This window comes from Ursus americanus, chromosome 14 (assembly GCF_024610735.1).
Source record: "Ursus americanus isolate L20-20 chromosome 14, mUrsAme1.1.p, whole genome shotgun sequence".
Lineage (NCBI taxonomy): Eukaryota > Metazoa > Chordata > Mammalia > Carnivora > Ursidae > Ursus > Ursus americanus.
Genome location: NC_142140.1, coordinates 50,128,129 through 50,145,404, shown reverse-complemented (window position 1 = coordinate 50,145,404; position 17,276 = coordinate 50,128,129). Strand labels below are relative to the sequence as shown.

General features: G+C 43.1%; 1 protein-coding gene and 1 non-coding gene across 2 annotated transcripts in view; one reads left to right on the top strand and one right to left on the bottom strand.

Moving 5' to 3' along the window:
* The window catches only part of ADGRE3 (adhesion G protein-coupled receptor E3), a 50,693-nt gene extending 34,286 nt beyond the window's left edge, over positions 1 to 16,407 (bottom strand). The window contains exons 1-4 of the mRNA XM_045811975.2: positions 16,267 to 16,407; positions 9,165 to 9,215; positions 7,759 to 7,878; positions 4,592 to 4,747 (exon numbers count right to left, since the gene is read on the bottom strand). Of these exons, the coding sequence (XP_045667931.2) occupies positions 4,592 to 4,747; positions 7,759 to 7,878; positions 9,165 to 9,215; positions 16,267 to 16,291 (352 nt within the window). The 5' untranslated portion in view covers positions 16,292 to 16,407. The remainder of the gene's footprint in view (positions 1 to 4,591; positions 4,748 to 7,758; positions 7,879 to 9,164; positions 9,216 to 16,266) is intronic.
* TRNAE-CUC (transfer RNA glutamic acid (anticodon CUC)) lies at positions 2,960 to 3,032 on the top strand. The gene has a single exon. It is a non-coding gene; the product is annotated as a tRNA-Lys (tRNA).
* Positions 16,408 to 17,276: the final 869 nt, after the last annotated feature.

Below are 17,276 nucleotides of genomic sequence, written 5' to 3'. Positions count from 1 at the left end.
GGCTGGACATTACAACTGAAATGGCTGGCGGACCAGAAAATTGGATACTTCAGGTTTTAAAATTCAGGCTGGCCGGGAATTACAACTGAAACAAGAGTGTCAGTTTTTGGTTATCAGCCCTTAATGAGACCGCTGTGTGTCGCCTCTTGTGCTTTGTGAGGACCACTGTCTCTATTTTAGAAAGACGAGGAAAGGTCAGCCAACGTCGACATCCAGTTACCATCAGACTGAGGTCATGTCTGTATTTCTTCTGTATCCCGGTTTTCAGCCATGTCTATTTGCTAAAAAGGATGAAGAGCTTTCTTGTAATAGTGAAAGTTTTGTCTTAAGTTCAAGAATTTTTTTTTTTTTTAAAGATTTTATTTATTCGACAGAGATAGAGACAGCCAGCGAGAGAGGGAACACAAGCAGGGGGAGTGGGAGAGGAAGAAACAGGCTCCTAGCAGAGGAGCCTGATGTGGGGCTCGATCCCAGAAGGCCGGGATCACGCCCTGAGCCGAAGGCAGACGCTTAACCGCTGTGCCACCCAGGCGCCCCTAAGTTCAAGAATTTTGACCTACAACCCTGAGTCTAGAATACATTTGTTATCGGAAACCACATTTGTTGTCGAAAACAGCGCTTTTGGCTGAAAGCTGCATACTTTTTTTATAGGGGCTTTCTTGGAACTCCAACCTTGGTGACAACTAACTCCAGATGGACTCAATCCATGTGAAAGGACTGTGAAGAGCTCTTAAAATTAGGAAAATAACCAAAGGCATTTCTTTTCCTTGTACAAGAAAGCGAGTTTAGTAGTTCAACACTAGAACCCAGGAAGAATCCCAATTTGTACATTGTCAGTAGAGGTGCCTTTTGCCTGGTAAAAGGCTCATTCACTTTGGGCTCAATCATATTAATTCACTCAACAGCTATTTATTGATCGTCCGAGTTCGTGGTGGGCTTACGGAACAGCAACCCCCACCCGCCCACCTGTGCTCTTTTTTTAATATTTATTTTTAAATTTATTTATTTTTTAAATTTTTTATTATGTTATGCTAGTCACCATACAGTACATCCCTGGTTTCTGATGTAAAGTTCGATGATTCATTAGTTGCGTATAACACCCAGTGCACCATGCGATACGTGCCCTCCTTACTACCCATCTCCGGCCTATCCCATTCCCCCACCCCCCTCCCCTCTGGAGCCCTCAGTTTGTTTTCTAAAGAGTCTCTTATGGTTTGTCTCCCTCTCTGATTTCATCTTGTTTTATTTTTCCCTCCCTTCCCCTATGTTCCTCTATTTTTGTTATTATGCTCCTCTGTTTGTTTCTTTTGTTCTTTTTTCTCCTCTGTTTTGTTTCTTCCACATATGGGTGAAATCCTATGATAATTGTCTTTCTCTGATTAACTTATTTTGCTTATCATAATACCCTCTAGTTCCATCCACGTCATTGCAAATGGCAAGATTTCATTTTTTTGATGGCTGAGTGATATTCCATTGTAAATATATATACCACATCTTCTTCATTCATTCATCTATTGATGGACATCTGGGCTTTTTCCATACTTTGGCTATTGGGGACTTGCTGCTATACACATTGGGGTGCAGGTGCCCCTCTGGATCACTACATTTGTACCTTTGGGGTAAATACCCAGTAGTGCAATTTCCGGATCGTAAGGTAGCTCTATTTTCAACTTTTTGAGGAACCTCCATACTGTTTTCCAGAGTGGCTGCACCAGCTTGCATTCCCACCAACAGTGTGAGAGGGTTCCCCTTTCTCCATATCCTCACCAACATGTCATTTCCTGACTTGTTAATTGTAGCCATTCTGACTGGTGTGAAGTGGATCTCAGTGTGGTTTTGATGTGTATTTCCCTGATGCTGAGTGATGTTGAGCATCTTTTCATGTGTCTGTTGATTATTGTATGTTTTCTTTGGAGAAATGTCTATTCATGTCTTCTGCCCAAGGAGCAGAGAGTATATATATATATATATATATATATATATATATATATATATATATATATATACACACACACACAATAATTTTTTATATTTATAAATTTTTAATTTTATAAAATATAATATATATTATAATTTTTATATTTATAAATTTTATATTTATAAAATACAATATATATTATATAATTTTATATTTATAATTTATTATTATAATATTATATAATATAATATTATTATATTATTAGAATATATTGTATATTTATAATTATATTTTTATATTTATAAATATAAAAATTATATAATATATATGTATATATACACATACATACATACATGTATATTTTGGAGAATCAGATGAAATGTGAACCATATTAGCAAACACTTGTAGGCACTGTCTTAAGTGCTCTGTATGGTAGTGTTTCATTTAAGCCTCAATTAATCCTTGCAACAGCCCTGTGAGGTACATACCCCGTCAGGTTATCTACTGATTTAATGAATAAATTAATTTTTAAAAAAGATTTTATTTATTTATTTGACAGAGAGACAGCCAGCCAGTGAGAGAGGGAACACGAGCAGGGGGAGTGGGAGAGGAAGAAGCAGGCTCCCAGCAGAGCAGGGAGCCCGATGCGGGGCTCGATCCCAGGATGCCAGGATCACGCCCTGAGCCGAAGGCAGATGCTTAACGACTGAACTACTCAGGCACCCCATTAATTTCTTTTTTTCTTGATGAGCCTGGCTACAGGTTTATTACTTGTTTATCTTTTCAAAGAAAGCACTCTTAGTTTCATTGACTTTTTCTTTTTCTTTTTTCTTTTTTGGTCTCTGTTTATTTCTGCTCTGCTCTTTATTATTTCCTTCCTTCTATTAACTTTGGGCTTTGTTCTTATTTATTTTTCTATTCCTTTAGGTGTAAGGTTTTATTGTTTGAGATTTTTCTTGTCTCTTGAGGTCGGCCTGTATTACTATAAACTTCCTTCTTAGAACTGCTTTTACTGTGTCCCAATGATTTTAGGTCAGAGGCGCCTGGCTGGCTCAGTTGGTAGAGCATGTGATTCTTGATCTCGGGGTCATGGGTTCAAGCCCCATGTTGGGTGCAGAGATTACTTAAAGCCACTGTTTCCTTATTGAATTTCGGTCGGGATGATCTATCCATTGATGTAAGTGGAGTGTTAAAGTACCCAACTATTGTATTACTGTCAATTTCTCCCTTTATGTCTGTTAATATTTGCTTTATATGTTCAGTGCATAGATATTTGTAATTATTATATCCTCTTGCTGGATTGATCTCTTTATCATTATGTAATGACAGCCTTTGTTTCAAAGTTTATTTTGTCTCATATAAATATCACTACTCCAGCTTTTTGTTTGCTCGCTTGTTTACATTTGCTTGAGTACCTTTGTCCCTTCAATTTCAATCTGTATATGTCTTTAGGTCTGAAGTAAGTCTCTTGCAGGCAGCATATAGATGGATCTTTTTTTTTTTTAAATCCATTCAACCACCCTACGCCTTTTGATGGGAACATTTACATTTAAAGTAATTATTGATAGACATGCCCTACTGATTTTCAAAGCCAGACATTATGGGGCTTGCCTTCTTGGTGCAGCTCCCAGGTGGGTGTGAGCTTGAACTGCTTGCTGCTCAGGGAGAACCTTTGCACTTGTAACATTCCTCCAGCTTGTGGTGGGGCCACTGGGGGTTTTGGTTCCTGACCTGACCATGTCTTTACTTCTCCTACCCTTCTTGATGTGGCTTTATCTCTCTCTTTAGCTGTGGAAGAGGTGCTCTACTAGTCTTCATGTCAGTCTCAGAGAGAGCTGCTCTCTATATAGTTGCAGCCTTGGTGTGTTCATGGGAGGAGGTGAGCTCAGGATGTTCCTACCACCCCATCTTCCCCTGTGTCTCCCAGTTACATCTCCCGTATTTCTTGTGTATAGATTTCCCTGTCTATGTGGCTTCCATGAGAGTGCTTATGCTTATACAAGACGGTGCCTCTCCTTGGACACAGATCCAAGGGCGGGTATATAATTCAAACTGGTCTAATTGGTAGATTTCCAAAGAATTTACAGTTAGGTCCAAAAGAGAGTTAGTTGATCTCTCTTTGGGTGGTTTGATCATTAACAATGGTAAAATTTGGACTTGTTGGTGGTCATATTTCCTGTCCTGTGGACTAAGAAGGCAGAGAAAGCCAGTTTGCAATTAAAAAGAAGAAAGGAGTAGACCTAAAGAGCTTCAGAGACTGGGGTGCGTTGATAGTGTGGAGTCCCCATTTCAGTTCATTCCAGAAGCCCAGCTATATTCTTGTTTTGAGTTCCAAGCCACATCCATTCATCCTTATCATAAACTCATCTTTTCTGCTTAAGTTAGCCTGAGTGAGCTCCTCTTTGCAATTCAAAGAATCCTGTCTCAGTCAGCACCTTGTCACCCCAATTTCCAAAGTCCATTTGTCTTATTAACCCCATTATTTCTCTAAACTTCCTTCTTTCCTTTTGTCTCCTGTTTCCATCATCCATTTACCTCCAAAAAATGGAAACACGTACTAGCCTCACCACACACACACACACACACACACACACACACACACACACACATCTTTTCTGGCATTAGACTCAATGAAAAATAAGAAGGGAGACAAGAAGACAAGAATTCCCTTACTTTGACAAGTGTTTTCATTGGAATTCTGGAATTGTGTATCCCCAGAGAGGAGTTTGTATCCAGGATTACAGCGACAGTGGAAACCTCCGTCGACATTCTTACATGCAGCATTTGCTCCACAATATATACTAATGGGTGGGTCACATTCATTAATATCTGGAACACAAAAGAGGAATTTGGCCATTAATATGACAAAGATTTATGGAACATCTAATACGTGCCAGAGGCTATACCCTTTCCACCCAATATGTCCTGGCTTTCCAGGACAACTCAGTAAAGGTAGTCGGTTGTATTTGTTCTTCCCTTTCCTCTTTGACTTTGGTTGGATTCTCTGAGAAGCAGACACTGAGACAAGAATTCATGCTCAAGTACTTTATGTGGGAGGTGATCCAGAAAACACTGGAATGGAAGTGGTGAAATGAAACAGGAAAGGCCAAGCAGAAAGTAAAGAGGGAAGTTTCTACTGTGGGCAATCGGGACTTGATTCCCCTGGGACCCTCTGGGAGGCAGTGTAGAGCACACGCTGCCGGATGACTCCCCAAGGGGTGAGGGGGCTGGGGTATTTATCTGCCAAATCTTTTTTTTCTTTTAAGTTTTTAATTAAATTGTATTTGGTTAACACATAGTGTAATATTTGTTTTGGGAGTAGAACTTAGTGATTCATCAGTTACATACAACACCCAGTGCTCATTACAACAAATGTCCTCCTTAATCTCCACCACCCATCTAGCCCATCCCCTACCCACCTCCCCTCCAGCAACCCTCAGTTTGTTCTCTGTAGTTAAGAGTCTCTTATGGTTTGCCTCCCTCTCTCTTTTCCCTCCTCCCCCATGCTCCCCTATTTTGTTTCTTAAATTCCACATATGAATGAAATCATATGGTATTTGTCTTTTTCTGACTGACTTATTTTGCTTAGCATAATACACTCTAGCTTCATCCATGTCATTGCAAATGGCAAGATTTCATTCTTTTTCATGGCTGAATAATATTCCATTGCATATCTATCTATCTATCTATCTATCTATCTATCTATCTATCTATCTATCTATCTATCATCTATCTTCTTTATCCATTCACAGCTGATGGACATTTGGGCTCTTTCCATAATTTGGCTATTGTTGACAATGTGCCAAATCTCATCATTCATCAGCAGAGAAGTGCTTGCATGGGTAGTTAACTCTCCAGTACTTCCACCTGTCCTGAGCATGAACTGAGTGGTCTCCAGTAGCCAGACAGAGCTGAGACTTGGTGTGCAAAAGAATGGCAAGTGCTGAGAGAATATAAGGGGGAAACTGACTATGTCTGTTGTTGTGAACTGAATGTATGTTCCCTCAATTCAACATGTTGAAACCTTAACTCCCAGTGTGCCTGTATTTGGAAATGGGGCCTCTAAGGATGTACCTGAGGTTAAATGAGGTCATAAGAATGGGGCCTTGTCTGTTAAGATTAGTGTCTGTAGAAGAAGAGACAAGAGAGCTTCTTCACCTGCCTGACCACTGTGTGCACAGAGTGAGGAAAGACCATGTAAAGATAGAGCAAGAAGACAGGCATCTTCAAGCTAAGAAGAGAGGCCTCTCGAGAAAGCGGAACTGCCAGAACCTTGATCATGGGCTTCCCAGCTTCCAGAACTGTGAGAAAATAAATTTCTGCTGTTTAAGCCACTGGTCTGTGGTGTTTTGTCATAGCAGCCCAAGCAGAGTAATACACCTGTTAGATTAACTAATTGAGTTAGAATGTTGATTAAGTCAATGTGTCTCCAGTCCTGAGGGTTGCTGTAGCCCCTTTACAAATGTCAGGTGGGTAGTGAAGATGTGTGATTTCCCCATCTGGTATGGCAAACATGAAGTTAGGAATTTTCAGATTGTGATATAATAGAGCAGATGATCTCAGTTCCCGCTCAACAATCATTCTCTTTTGAGGAGGCCGTCTTGTTCCCATCACCCATGCACTCTCTCCCCCAGCCTCCCTCCCAGCTTTCACGTTGCACCCCTAGCCAATGAAAAGTAAGGATGTTCTTCCTGGGGCATCTGCAAGAAACCTAGGCCTGAGACAGAATTCACTACAAAGGGATGAGACTCAGACTGATGCTGGAATTTTTGTCTGCAACCCTGTAAGCTTGAAGACAGTTCTGTGATTGCTGGGATACTCACTGATGGATCACTTGGAGAAGAGGACGGAACAAAAATGTCCCCCACTGAGGCAGGATAGAACCTACTCGTTAGAGCCTAAGAAATGCGAGATGGTGCGTTCATGGAGAGAGACTTTAGCTATGTGGGCCAGTTTGAAGAAAGCATGTGAGAAGGTGCTCCAAGCAAACAACAAATTAGCAAATATGAAACTAGGAAGTACAGAAACCTCAACGTAGGGGGAGGTGAAGGGAAGAGGAAGCAGGGGTGAGTAGTGAACCTTGAGATAAAGTTAAAATCATGGGGGGGTGTAGCAGGGGAAATGGGGTGGGGGTGAAATTACAGTATTTTACAGATATCATCTCTTCACTGGGGGAGGGGAAGTGAGGGTGAAATGAAGCATCTTTTAAAAAAAATGCCTGTATAATTAACATACAGTGTTATATTAGTTCCAAGTGGGCAATATGGTGATTCAACAATTCTATACTTTACTCAATGCTCATCACAGTGAGGGTGCACTCATCCCCTTCACCTGAAATGATGGGGAAAACAATGCATCTCGGAAGCGGAAATAATTGATGAGTTTAAAAAAATCATAGTAGAGAAACACATGTTTGATTACGAGAAGGTAGCCATAAATGGGGTGGAAAAGTATATTAGGGCTTCCAAATAAATAAAGGGAAATGATGGGGTGCCTGGGTGGCTCAGTCAGTTAACCATCCAACTCTTTGTTTCAGCTCCGGTCATGATCTCAGAGTCGTGAGATCGAGCCCCGTGTTGGGTTCTACTGGGCATGGAGCCTGCTTGGGATTCTCTCTCCCTCTCCCTCTCCCTCCGCCCCTCCCTCCCATCCACTCATGCTCTCCCTCCCTTAAAAAAATAGAGGGGAAATGCTGATTTCATGAAAGTGTTTCTTTCTTGACGAGGGTGGAGTTGGTAGACTTTTTTAGCAGTGCACATTACTAGCAGTGGCCTCCCCACAGTCCCTATGCTGTCTCCCTTCCACTCCCACCTCTGGGTGGTTTGAAAATTATCCCTTACCTTGGCATGTAGTCAAGGGAAATGTGAAGAACTGCTGTTCAAAGTCAGAACGGTATCCGTGTTCGCATGTACAGTGAGTGTCATTGACACAGTAAGCATGCTGGGGGCAGTTACAGGAAGCTGCAGGGAGAAGGAGGGACAGGTCAAACATCCACTGGGGGTAAGAGATGTCCTGTGATTATTTGGCTTTGCCTCTGACCAGGACCTCTTGAGGATGAGGAAACCTACACTCTTTTCCTCTTGTGAGATCTCAGTACCATAAAAAGATGAGAGATACCAAACAACAATTTCAATGCGATAAAAGTGTGCAATTCTCAAGATCATTGCACAATTTATAAAAGGGGGAATGAATTGGTTAATACCCTGCATTTGATTCTGACTCTGCCCCTTACCAGCCATGTGTCTTTGCACAAATGTCTTCACCTCTTTGTGCCTCAATGCCCTCGTTTGTAAACTGGGTTATTGTGAAGAGTAAGTGAATTAATACGTATAAAGTGTGTTGGGCAGTGCCTGGCACATAATAAGTATCACCTAGGATTATGAAAATTTGAATTTGTGAGGGTCCACAGGGGATGTATTCTGATATGGGTATACACTGTCTTTGTAACCCTATGTGTAACTTCATTTGGACAGAGAGATGCTAAAGCTCTTAATTTGAGCCCTCTTTGGAATGAACTGAGCTGAGGAAGTATCTCGAGCTTTGGGTCTAGTGGAGAAATCTGGGAACTGTGCAGTGTTCACAGGGAGTGGGGGCTGGGAACCTGATGGGGGCCACAGTGAATAATCTGGCTACTCAGAAGGTGTCCCCTGGAGGTTGGCTGGAAAGGCAGACTCTTAGGCCCCACACTGGACCTGCTGAATCAGAATCCAGTGAGATTTCCGAGGGATTAAAGTTAGCCTGAAATCATCTTGTTCATTTTTTTTTTTTGGGTGCCTCACTTATGATCAGAATGGAATGGTTATCATCATGGTCTGTCTCTCCCTACTGGAATGCTCACTTCGTGAGACTGTGCCTTTTAGCCACTGTTCTATTCCTACATGGGGCACATCGTGGTTACTGGAAACAGACGAATAGACTAAGGACAGTAAAATAGAAAGACACATTAAGGGGCGCCTGGCTGGCTCAGTCAGAAGAGCATGCGACTCTTAATCTCGGGGTCGTGAGTTCGAGCCACAAGTTGTGTGTAGAGATTACTTAAATGAATGAAACTTAAAAAAAAGATACGTTAAAATTTGATGAAATGACGAGTTAAAAAGAATGACAGGAGCAAGCATCCCCGAATTCTGCTCCCAGAACAAGCCCCTTTGCTCTAGTCCCTTGGAGGATGTGAGTGGTCCCAGGTGTGCCCTTGGTCTACACCCTTCCTGGTCTCTGGCTGTGGAGAAGTCAGGCACTGAGCACTTACCTGTGGTCTTTTGATCCATGACTACTGATAAACTCAGCAGAAAACAGAGTCCTGGAACAGGGAAGCAGAAGGGAGACAAATGAATTGAATGAGGAAAGATTCCAGGAAATTCTCCAACTGTATATCAGTTATCCATGACTGCATAAAGACCATCACAAAATGTAATGGCTTAAAACAGCAATGATCATTTTCTTATCTCTCATGGTTTCCATGCTTTGGGAATCTGGGCAAGGCTCAGCTGGGTGATTCTGGTTTGGGGTTTCTTACACAGTCAGTTAGGCTGTGTCTGGGGCTGGAGCAGCTGGGAACGGGCTGTGTGCTGCCGTCCCTTCACATGGCCTCAGACTTGGGGACTTTGGCCTTCCTCCCAACCTGGCGACCTCAGGCATGCAGCCTCCGTGACGATTCAGAGCTCTAAGTAGGGGTGTCCCAGCCAACAAGGCTATGTCTCCTGCTAAGATCCATCCCTGGAAGCCATGCAACTCCATTTCCACCACATTCTCTTGGTTACAAGCAAGTCACAAGTCTACCCAGATTCAAGGGGGTAAGAATCAGTCTTCCTCTTGAGGGAGGACTGGCAAGATTCTAGAAACGCTTCTTGGAAGGGAAGTATTTTTTTTGTCTTCTTGGGAAATTCAGGCTGCCTCTACCGTGGTTGATAAAATGCTCTCTTCCCCAAACCTTCCCAACTTCTGGTGGGGTAAGCAACCATGTTCCTGCTTCTGCAAAGACCTGAGGCTACTGGATGGATGGGTGGCTTCTCTTTCCCTTTCCTGAGAAATCCAACAACACTCTGATTGCTAGTTTTCTCCTCACCTTCTTTTCATTCCCTTATTACATACTAATGTACGTAATTATTTGCCACTTGCAAGGACAATATGAACAGCTGGTATGGTGCAGGAATCGGCCAATCAGAGTGGACGCTGGAGACCCTTCTCTGTTACAGAAGATGTTATTTTAGCTGCTGAATTGTGGGGAGGTGGGTGAGTCTCAGGGCAGGGTCTGGGCTGGCAGGAGGGTGGTGGGAGCTGGTTCCGGGCAATGATCATTTACAAATGGCGTGGGACTATTTCAATGTGAACCACCAACCAGTGGCTCTTCTAGTGAGCACTGGTTGAAATTTAGCTCGGTGACCAGTCACCTTATTTGCAACTTTGGTTACCCCTTGAGAAAGCGGGTCCTGTAGATAAATGGATAAAGAAAATGTGGTGTATATATACACAATGGAATATTATTTGGCCTTAAAAAAATAAGGAAATCCTGTCATTTGTGGCAACATCTATGAAACTAGAGGACATTATTCTGAGTGAGATAAGTCAAACACAGAAAGACAAATACTGCACAATTCCACTTACACAAAATATCTAAAGTAGTCCAGCTCATGGAAGCAGAGACTAGATTGACGGTTAGCAGGGACTAGGGAGAGGGGGAAATGGGAGATTGCTTTTCAGTGGGTAAAAAGTTTTTGTTATGTAAGGTGAATAAGTTCTAGAGATCTGCCACCAAACCTAGTACCTACAGTTAACAATCCAGTGTTGTGGGCTTCAAGATATGTGAAAAGAATAGATCTCATGTTATGTGTTCTCACCAAACACACACACACGCACAGAGGGACATTTTTGGAGGTGATGGATATGCTTGGACCGTCCTTGTGATGATGGTATAATGGGTGTATGGTGTATGCATATGCAAACTCATCAAGACGTACACATTAAATGTGTGCATTTTTTTGTTCTCGATTACACCTCAATAAGGTTAAAATTTAAAAAAAGGAAGTGGGTCCTGGTAATAGAAGGGTCTCTGTCTATCAATTGGGGTGATGGGTGTAGGTCAGGGTGGACTAGTTAGGTGGAACTGGGACAAACTTCGATTCCTGTGCATGAAGGACTGGGATCAGGGGATTGAGAGACACTCTGAGGCTGAGAGTCTGGAGAAGATGGGGGTGTGTGTGGCTTCCCTGGGGAGATCCAGGAGATGTGGCAGCTGGCGGCTTTGAAGCAAGACTTGGAGGAGATGGGAACTTTTGGAGTAAAATGCAGCATGCCCTGTGATGCAACCACCCCTCCATCCTGCCTGTAAACACACCCGTGAAACCTCCCCTGGAGAGGATTTCCTTGGTGGGGGGGTGGGCAAAATACTAAGGCCAGCCTCTCCAACATCTAAGGGGAAAGAGCTCTTACTACATGCCAGGCATTGCTCTAAGCACCGGGCACATGAATTTAATTCAGCTTTGCAAGGACTTTAGGAGGTGAGTGCATGATCTCAGTTGTGCAGATTAAGAAACAGAGGCACGGAGGGGCTAAGGTACTTGCTTCATTTCCCAGAGCTGGTCAGTGGCAGAACTGAGACTAAACTCAGGCACTGGGTTCCTACTGATGACCAACCCCCCATCCCCCGCCATGACCTCTCTTGCAGAAATCCCACACAAGCTGTGTGCATAAGAGCTGCTTTTGAGATTGGCATGTTTCCAGTGACAGTGACTTGAGGAAATAGTGCCTTTTCTTCTAGTTGATGTCACTTCCCAGATGTGACAGTCCAGTAGGAGGTGTGACATGTCACTTGGTTACATGGGAGCAATCTAGATGGATTGCAGGATTTGGAAGACAAAGCCTTATGGGCTAGCGGTGACTCTTTAAGGGTGGGAAGGAGGGCAGTGCTGACTCTTTTTGGGTTTCCCTGTATGATTTTCCGATTGCTGACAAATTACCATGAACTCAGTGGCTTAAAAACAACAGAAATTTATTCCCATGCAGGTCTGTAAGCCAGACATCCAAAGTTAGTCTTGCTGGGCTGACATCGAAGTGTCAGTGGGACTGCTTCCTTTTGGAAGCTCTAGGGGAGAATCCATTTCCTTCCGCTGCCAACTGTCAGAGGTGACCCACATTCCATGCTCAGGGTCTCCTCTTCCATCCTCAGAGCCAGCAGCACAGCACCTTCCTTCCTTTCTGGTGTCCTGCCTCCCTCTTTTTTTTTTTTTAATAATTTTTTATTATGTTATGTTAGTCACCATACAGTACATCCCTAGTTTTTGATGTAAAGTTCCATGATTCATTATTTGTGTATAACACCCAGTGCACCATGCAATACGTGCCCTCCTTACTACCCATCACCGGTCTATCCCATTCCCCCATCCCCTCCCCTCTGAAGCCCTCAGTTTGTTTCCCAGGGTCCATAGTCTCTCATGGTTCATTCCCCCTTCTGTTTACCCCCCCTTCATTCTTCCCTTCCTTCTTCCCTCTTATAAGGACCCTCATGATTATAACGGGCCCCCCTGTATAATCCCGGATAATCTCCCCATCTCAAGATCCTTAGCTTAACTGATCTCTGTAAAGTCCCTTTGACCGCATGAAGTTGCTCAGGACATGCCACCCCCAAATATGTCACCTTGGCGAGTGGTTACTCGGAGTGGAAGTCACCTGAGAAAGCACACGCAGGCAGGGCTTTCTGACCTACTTTTTCCTACTTAAAATCAGGCCATAAAATTTCCCCTGAGAACGCTGCCCTCCCTGTGCCAGGAAGAAAAGAATGTCCTTATCATAACCCAGAGACTGGGAAGGAACACTGAAATGTATCTGTACAAACACACTCACTGAAATAGCCCTTGCCTTCCTCCAGTTTTCCCTCCAACAGACCTCCTAGTCACTTTCTCGCAACCCGCCATTCCTAGCCCAAACCCCTTTGCCTTGTCATCTCACAAATTCATATCTTTGTCCCTCCTACATTGTTGGTGGGAATGCAAGGTGGTACAGCCACTTTGGAAAACAGCGTGGAGGTCCCTTAAAAAGTTAAAAATGGAGCTACCCTATGATCCAGCAATTGCACTACTGGGTATTTACCCCAAAGTTACAGACGTAGTGAAGAGAAGGGCCATATGCACCCCAATGTTCATAGCAGCATTGTCCACAATAGCTAAATCGTGGAAGGAGCCGAGATGCCCTTCAACAGATGACTGGATTAAGAAGATGTGGTCCATATATACAATGGAATATTACTCATCCACGAAAAAGAACGATTTCTCAACATTTGCTGCAACATGGACGGCACTGGAGGAGATAATGCTAAGCGAAATAAGTCAAGCAGAGAAAGACAACTATCATACGGTTTTACTCATTTATGGAACATAAGAAGTAGGAAGATCGGTAGGAGAAGAAAGGGAAGAAGAAAGGGGGGTAATCAGAAGGGGGAATGAAGCATGAGAGACTATGGACTTGGGAAACAAACTGAGGGCTTCAGAGAGGAGGGGGTGGGGGAATGGGGTAGGCTGGTGATGGGTATTAAGGAGGGCACGTATTGCATGGTGCACTGGGTGTCATACACAAGTAATGAATCATGGAACTTTACATCAAAAACTAGGGATGTACTGTATGGTGACTAACATAATATAATAAAAAATATTATTATATAAAAAAAGAAAAGGCACAAAAACTTGGTGCTCTGGTCACTTCCCTGGGTCTTCATTCTCTTGTGAAGGTTCTCATGTACACGTTTCAATTTGATAAAACTTGTACGCTTCTCTCCTATCAATTTGTCTTATGTCAGCTTAATTCTTACTTCCAGCCGGAGACCCTAAGAGGGTAGCAGTGAAGTTTATCCTCCCCTATGCATTTATGGTAACATATTCACAGGTTCTGGGGGTTGAGGACATTGACGTCTTTGGGGGGCTGTTATTCACCCTTCCATGCTCCTATCCACCATCAAAGAAGATGCCAGTTGTGATCAGTTACTTGTGCAAATACATTCATGGAGCATTTTGAATATTTTTGTTTGTCTGATGAATATATTCTCAGCTGAGCTGTGAACTGCTTCATGGCAGGGCCCTGGCATATTTCTGAATGAATTGAAATTTCCTACCCCCTACTTCTGTATAATAATTAGTTTGCAGAAGCCGTACTTACACTACACCTGCCAGATGATGACTATCGCTCACAGAGTTAATTAGCAGCACGTACAGGTTGAAAAGCGTTTCCCAGTCCCGAAAGCTCAGGCAGTCTGGGCACCACCCCATTTCCTCCAGGCTAGTCTTCAGGGTCTCCTTCCAGTCCAGCCAGCAACCCTGCGCCCAGTAACACGTGCATGCCTCTTAAATTATTGTTTCCCCAGAGTCGTAAGCATGCCTGAATCCCAGACTGCTAAGAAACTTTAGAAATCATCCACTGACTCTTTTTGTCCATGAGGAAACAGGTGCCCAGAGGTCAAGTGGCTGGGACACTATTTATGCAAATTGTTTAGCTTGTTTCCTTATATGAAACATGGTGACAGCATTGTCTGCCAGCTGGGGTTGGGTGTGATGACATCAACAAGGGCATGCATGAAACAGTGTCTGGCAGAAATCACTCCATAAATGTTAGCTGTCGCCGTCACCATTTTATTTGCACTGGAACCTTATTCTTATCCTTGACCAGATGCCCATCCTGTTACACTGTCTGTTGCCTCCAGTGACGTGGGCAGAGAATTCACAGGTAGCTGAATTCACAAATAATTCAGCCCAGAGGTGTCCCAGATTCTGCCTCCGGCTGCCAAAAAGCAGGAGACATCTTGTTTGAGCTTCTCTCTCTCTTTTTTCATTTTGTTTAAGCTTTATTGATATACATATATATAGAGAGATATATAAAAATTGCACACTCTCTCACTTAAATTTGATTCCATAGATATATATCAGACACCTTTTATATATAAGATACGGAAGGGGCTGCAAAGGTGAGGGCATAAGGCCTTTGCCTTCAAGACATTGCACTACTGGGTATTTACCCCAAAGATACAGACGTAGTGAAGAGAAGGGCCATATGCACCCCAATGTTCATAGCAGCATTGTCCACAATAGCTAAATCGTGGAAGGAGCCAAGATGCCCTTCAACAGATGACTGGATTTAGAAGATGTGGTCGATATATACAATGGAATATTACTCAGCTATCAAAAAGAACGGTTTCTCAACATTTGCTGCCACATGGATGGCACTGGAGGAGATAATGCTAAGTGAAATAAGTCAAGCAGAGAAAGACAATTATCATATGGTTTCTCTCGTCTATGGAACATAAGAACTAGGAAGATCGGTAGGGGAAGAAAGGGATAAAGAAAGGGGGGTAATCAGAAGGGGGAATGAAGCATGAGAGACTATGGACTCTGAGAAACAAACTGAGGGCTTCAGAGGGAGGGGGTGGGGGAATGGGATAGACTGGTGGTGGGTGGTAGGGAGAGCGCGTATTGCATGGTGCACTGGGTGTTATACGCAACTAACGAATCATCGCACTTTACATAAAAAAAGAAGCTTATATTATTTTGATAGGTTTTATGATCTTTTGCCTGCCTTTGCAGCTAAACAGCTGTGAGACTTTAAACAAGTCCCACAAAGTCTCTGTGATGCTGTTTTGCATCTGTTATGTGAAGGTGTTGGGCAATAATGAAGGTAAAACGATTTTAAGCAAAAGCACGTGCTCAATAAATGTAAGGCTGACAGTGTGGCTGTTGATATTGTTATTTGATCTGGAGTCAGAAGGATGGACGGGACTTCAGAGCTGGAGAACCGTCTGCACAGAGGTGCCGAGGTCAAGCGCTTCCTCTAGGAGAGGGAGCAGTAAAAGAGAAGACCAGAGCAGAATCCCGTGGGAGGAGTGTGACGGCAAGGATCCGGAGCCAGGTGGCTTGGGTTTGAATCCTGACTCTGTCATTGACAAGCTGTGTGACCTTGAGCACGTAATACAATCCCCCTGTGCCTCAGTTTTCTCATCCCTAAGATGGGGATAATATTAATATCCTTGGTACAGGACAGAGAAAAAGGAGGGGGAAGGAAAGAATGGCAAGAGAAGCAGAGAAAAAGTCAGTGCCGTGCTGGGTCACAGAATTATCTAGGAGAAGAGGATGTTAATTAGAAAACAAAACCTTTGAAGATGAAGATGAACAACTCCTTGGACTGGACCATCAGGAAAATCTTAGGGATGTTTGACAGCACAGTTTGAACAGGGTGGTAAGGAAGGAAACCATAAACCAAGGGGAAAGAGAGAATGTTTAAAGCAGAGCAGAGGAAGGAGGAGAAGGAAAAGACAGCTAATTGTTGAACTGATAGAGGGTAGGTTAGGGTACAGTCATTCCCAAGGTTGCACATACCTGGATGGAGTGATGGCCCTCGCATGCCTGCACACAGGTAACCCTTGCCGGCCAGCTCTTGAAGCTCCTTTTTGCTTTACGCCTACCACTTTTCCTATCTCAAGGAAATCTTATGAGAATTGATACACATAGGTTAGCTGACTAAGGAAATTTCTATCAGAAAAGGGAACTCGTTCTTGTCTTTCACCATCAGACCCATGGTTCTGCTTTTTTGCTTTTTTACTTCTTTTCTATGTTTTCTTTTTTTTTTTTAAAGATTATTTATTTATTTATTTATTCAACAGAGATAGAGACAGCCAGCGAGAGAGGGAACACAAGCAGGGGGAGTGGGAGAGGAAGAAGCAGGCTCATAGCAGAAGAGCCTGATGTGGGGCTCGATCCCACAACGCCGGGATCACGCCCTGAGCTGAAGGCAGACGCTTAACCGCTGTGCCACCCAGGCGCCCCCTTTTCTATGTTTTCTGCACTTGTTTTTATATGCCTCTTTGGTGGTAGGTTTTCATAGCTACTGTTGATTGCCTTTGGGGTGACAGAATCAGTCGACCCTAGGAAAGGAATGCCTTTTAGTTACAGAGTATTGTCTGAGGAGTGGTTAGTGACTTTGAGGTCGAAATAAAGCTTAAATAACCCTGTGGTTTTGAGCTGGGTAAGCCAGAATTTAGGGTATCTCTGTTGGTATCTAAAGTTACTGGAGGAGTCATTTTTCAGAAATGTTGGTAGTTTTACCCCCTTAGCAGATGACACTCAACAGTTCTGACTAGAGTCTCAAAGTAGACCCAGTTGAGGTTGACAAATTGTTTGGTTATTGGGGGCAATCCAAACCAATTGCAGGATTTGGGAGAAAAATCTAAGTCCTTCCCTCTTTCAACAAATATTTACTAAGACATATATTATTAAGTGCCAGGATCTGTGCTACAGCACAGCAGTGAACAAAGTTAACACATTCTTTTCTTCATAGATCTACAGAGAAAGGAAACTTGGAGGAAAAGTGGGTTTTTGGGGACAGATGA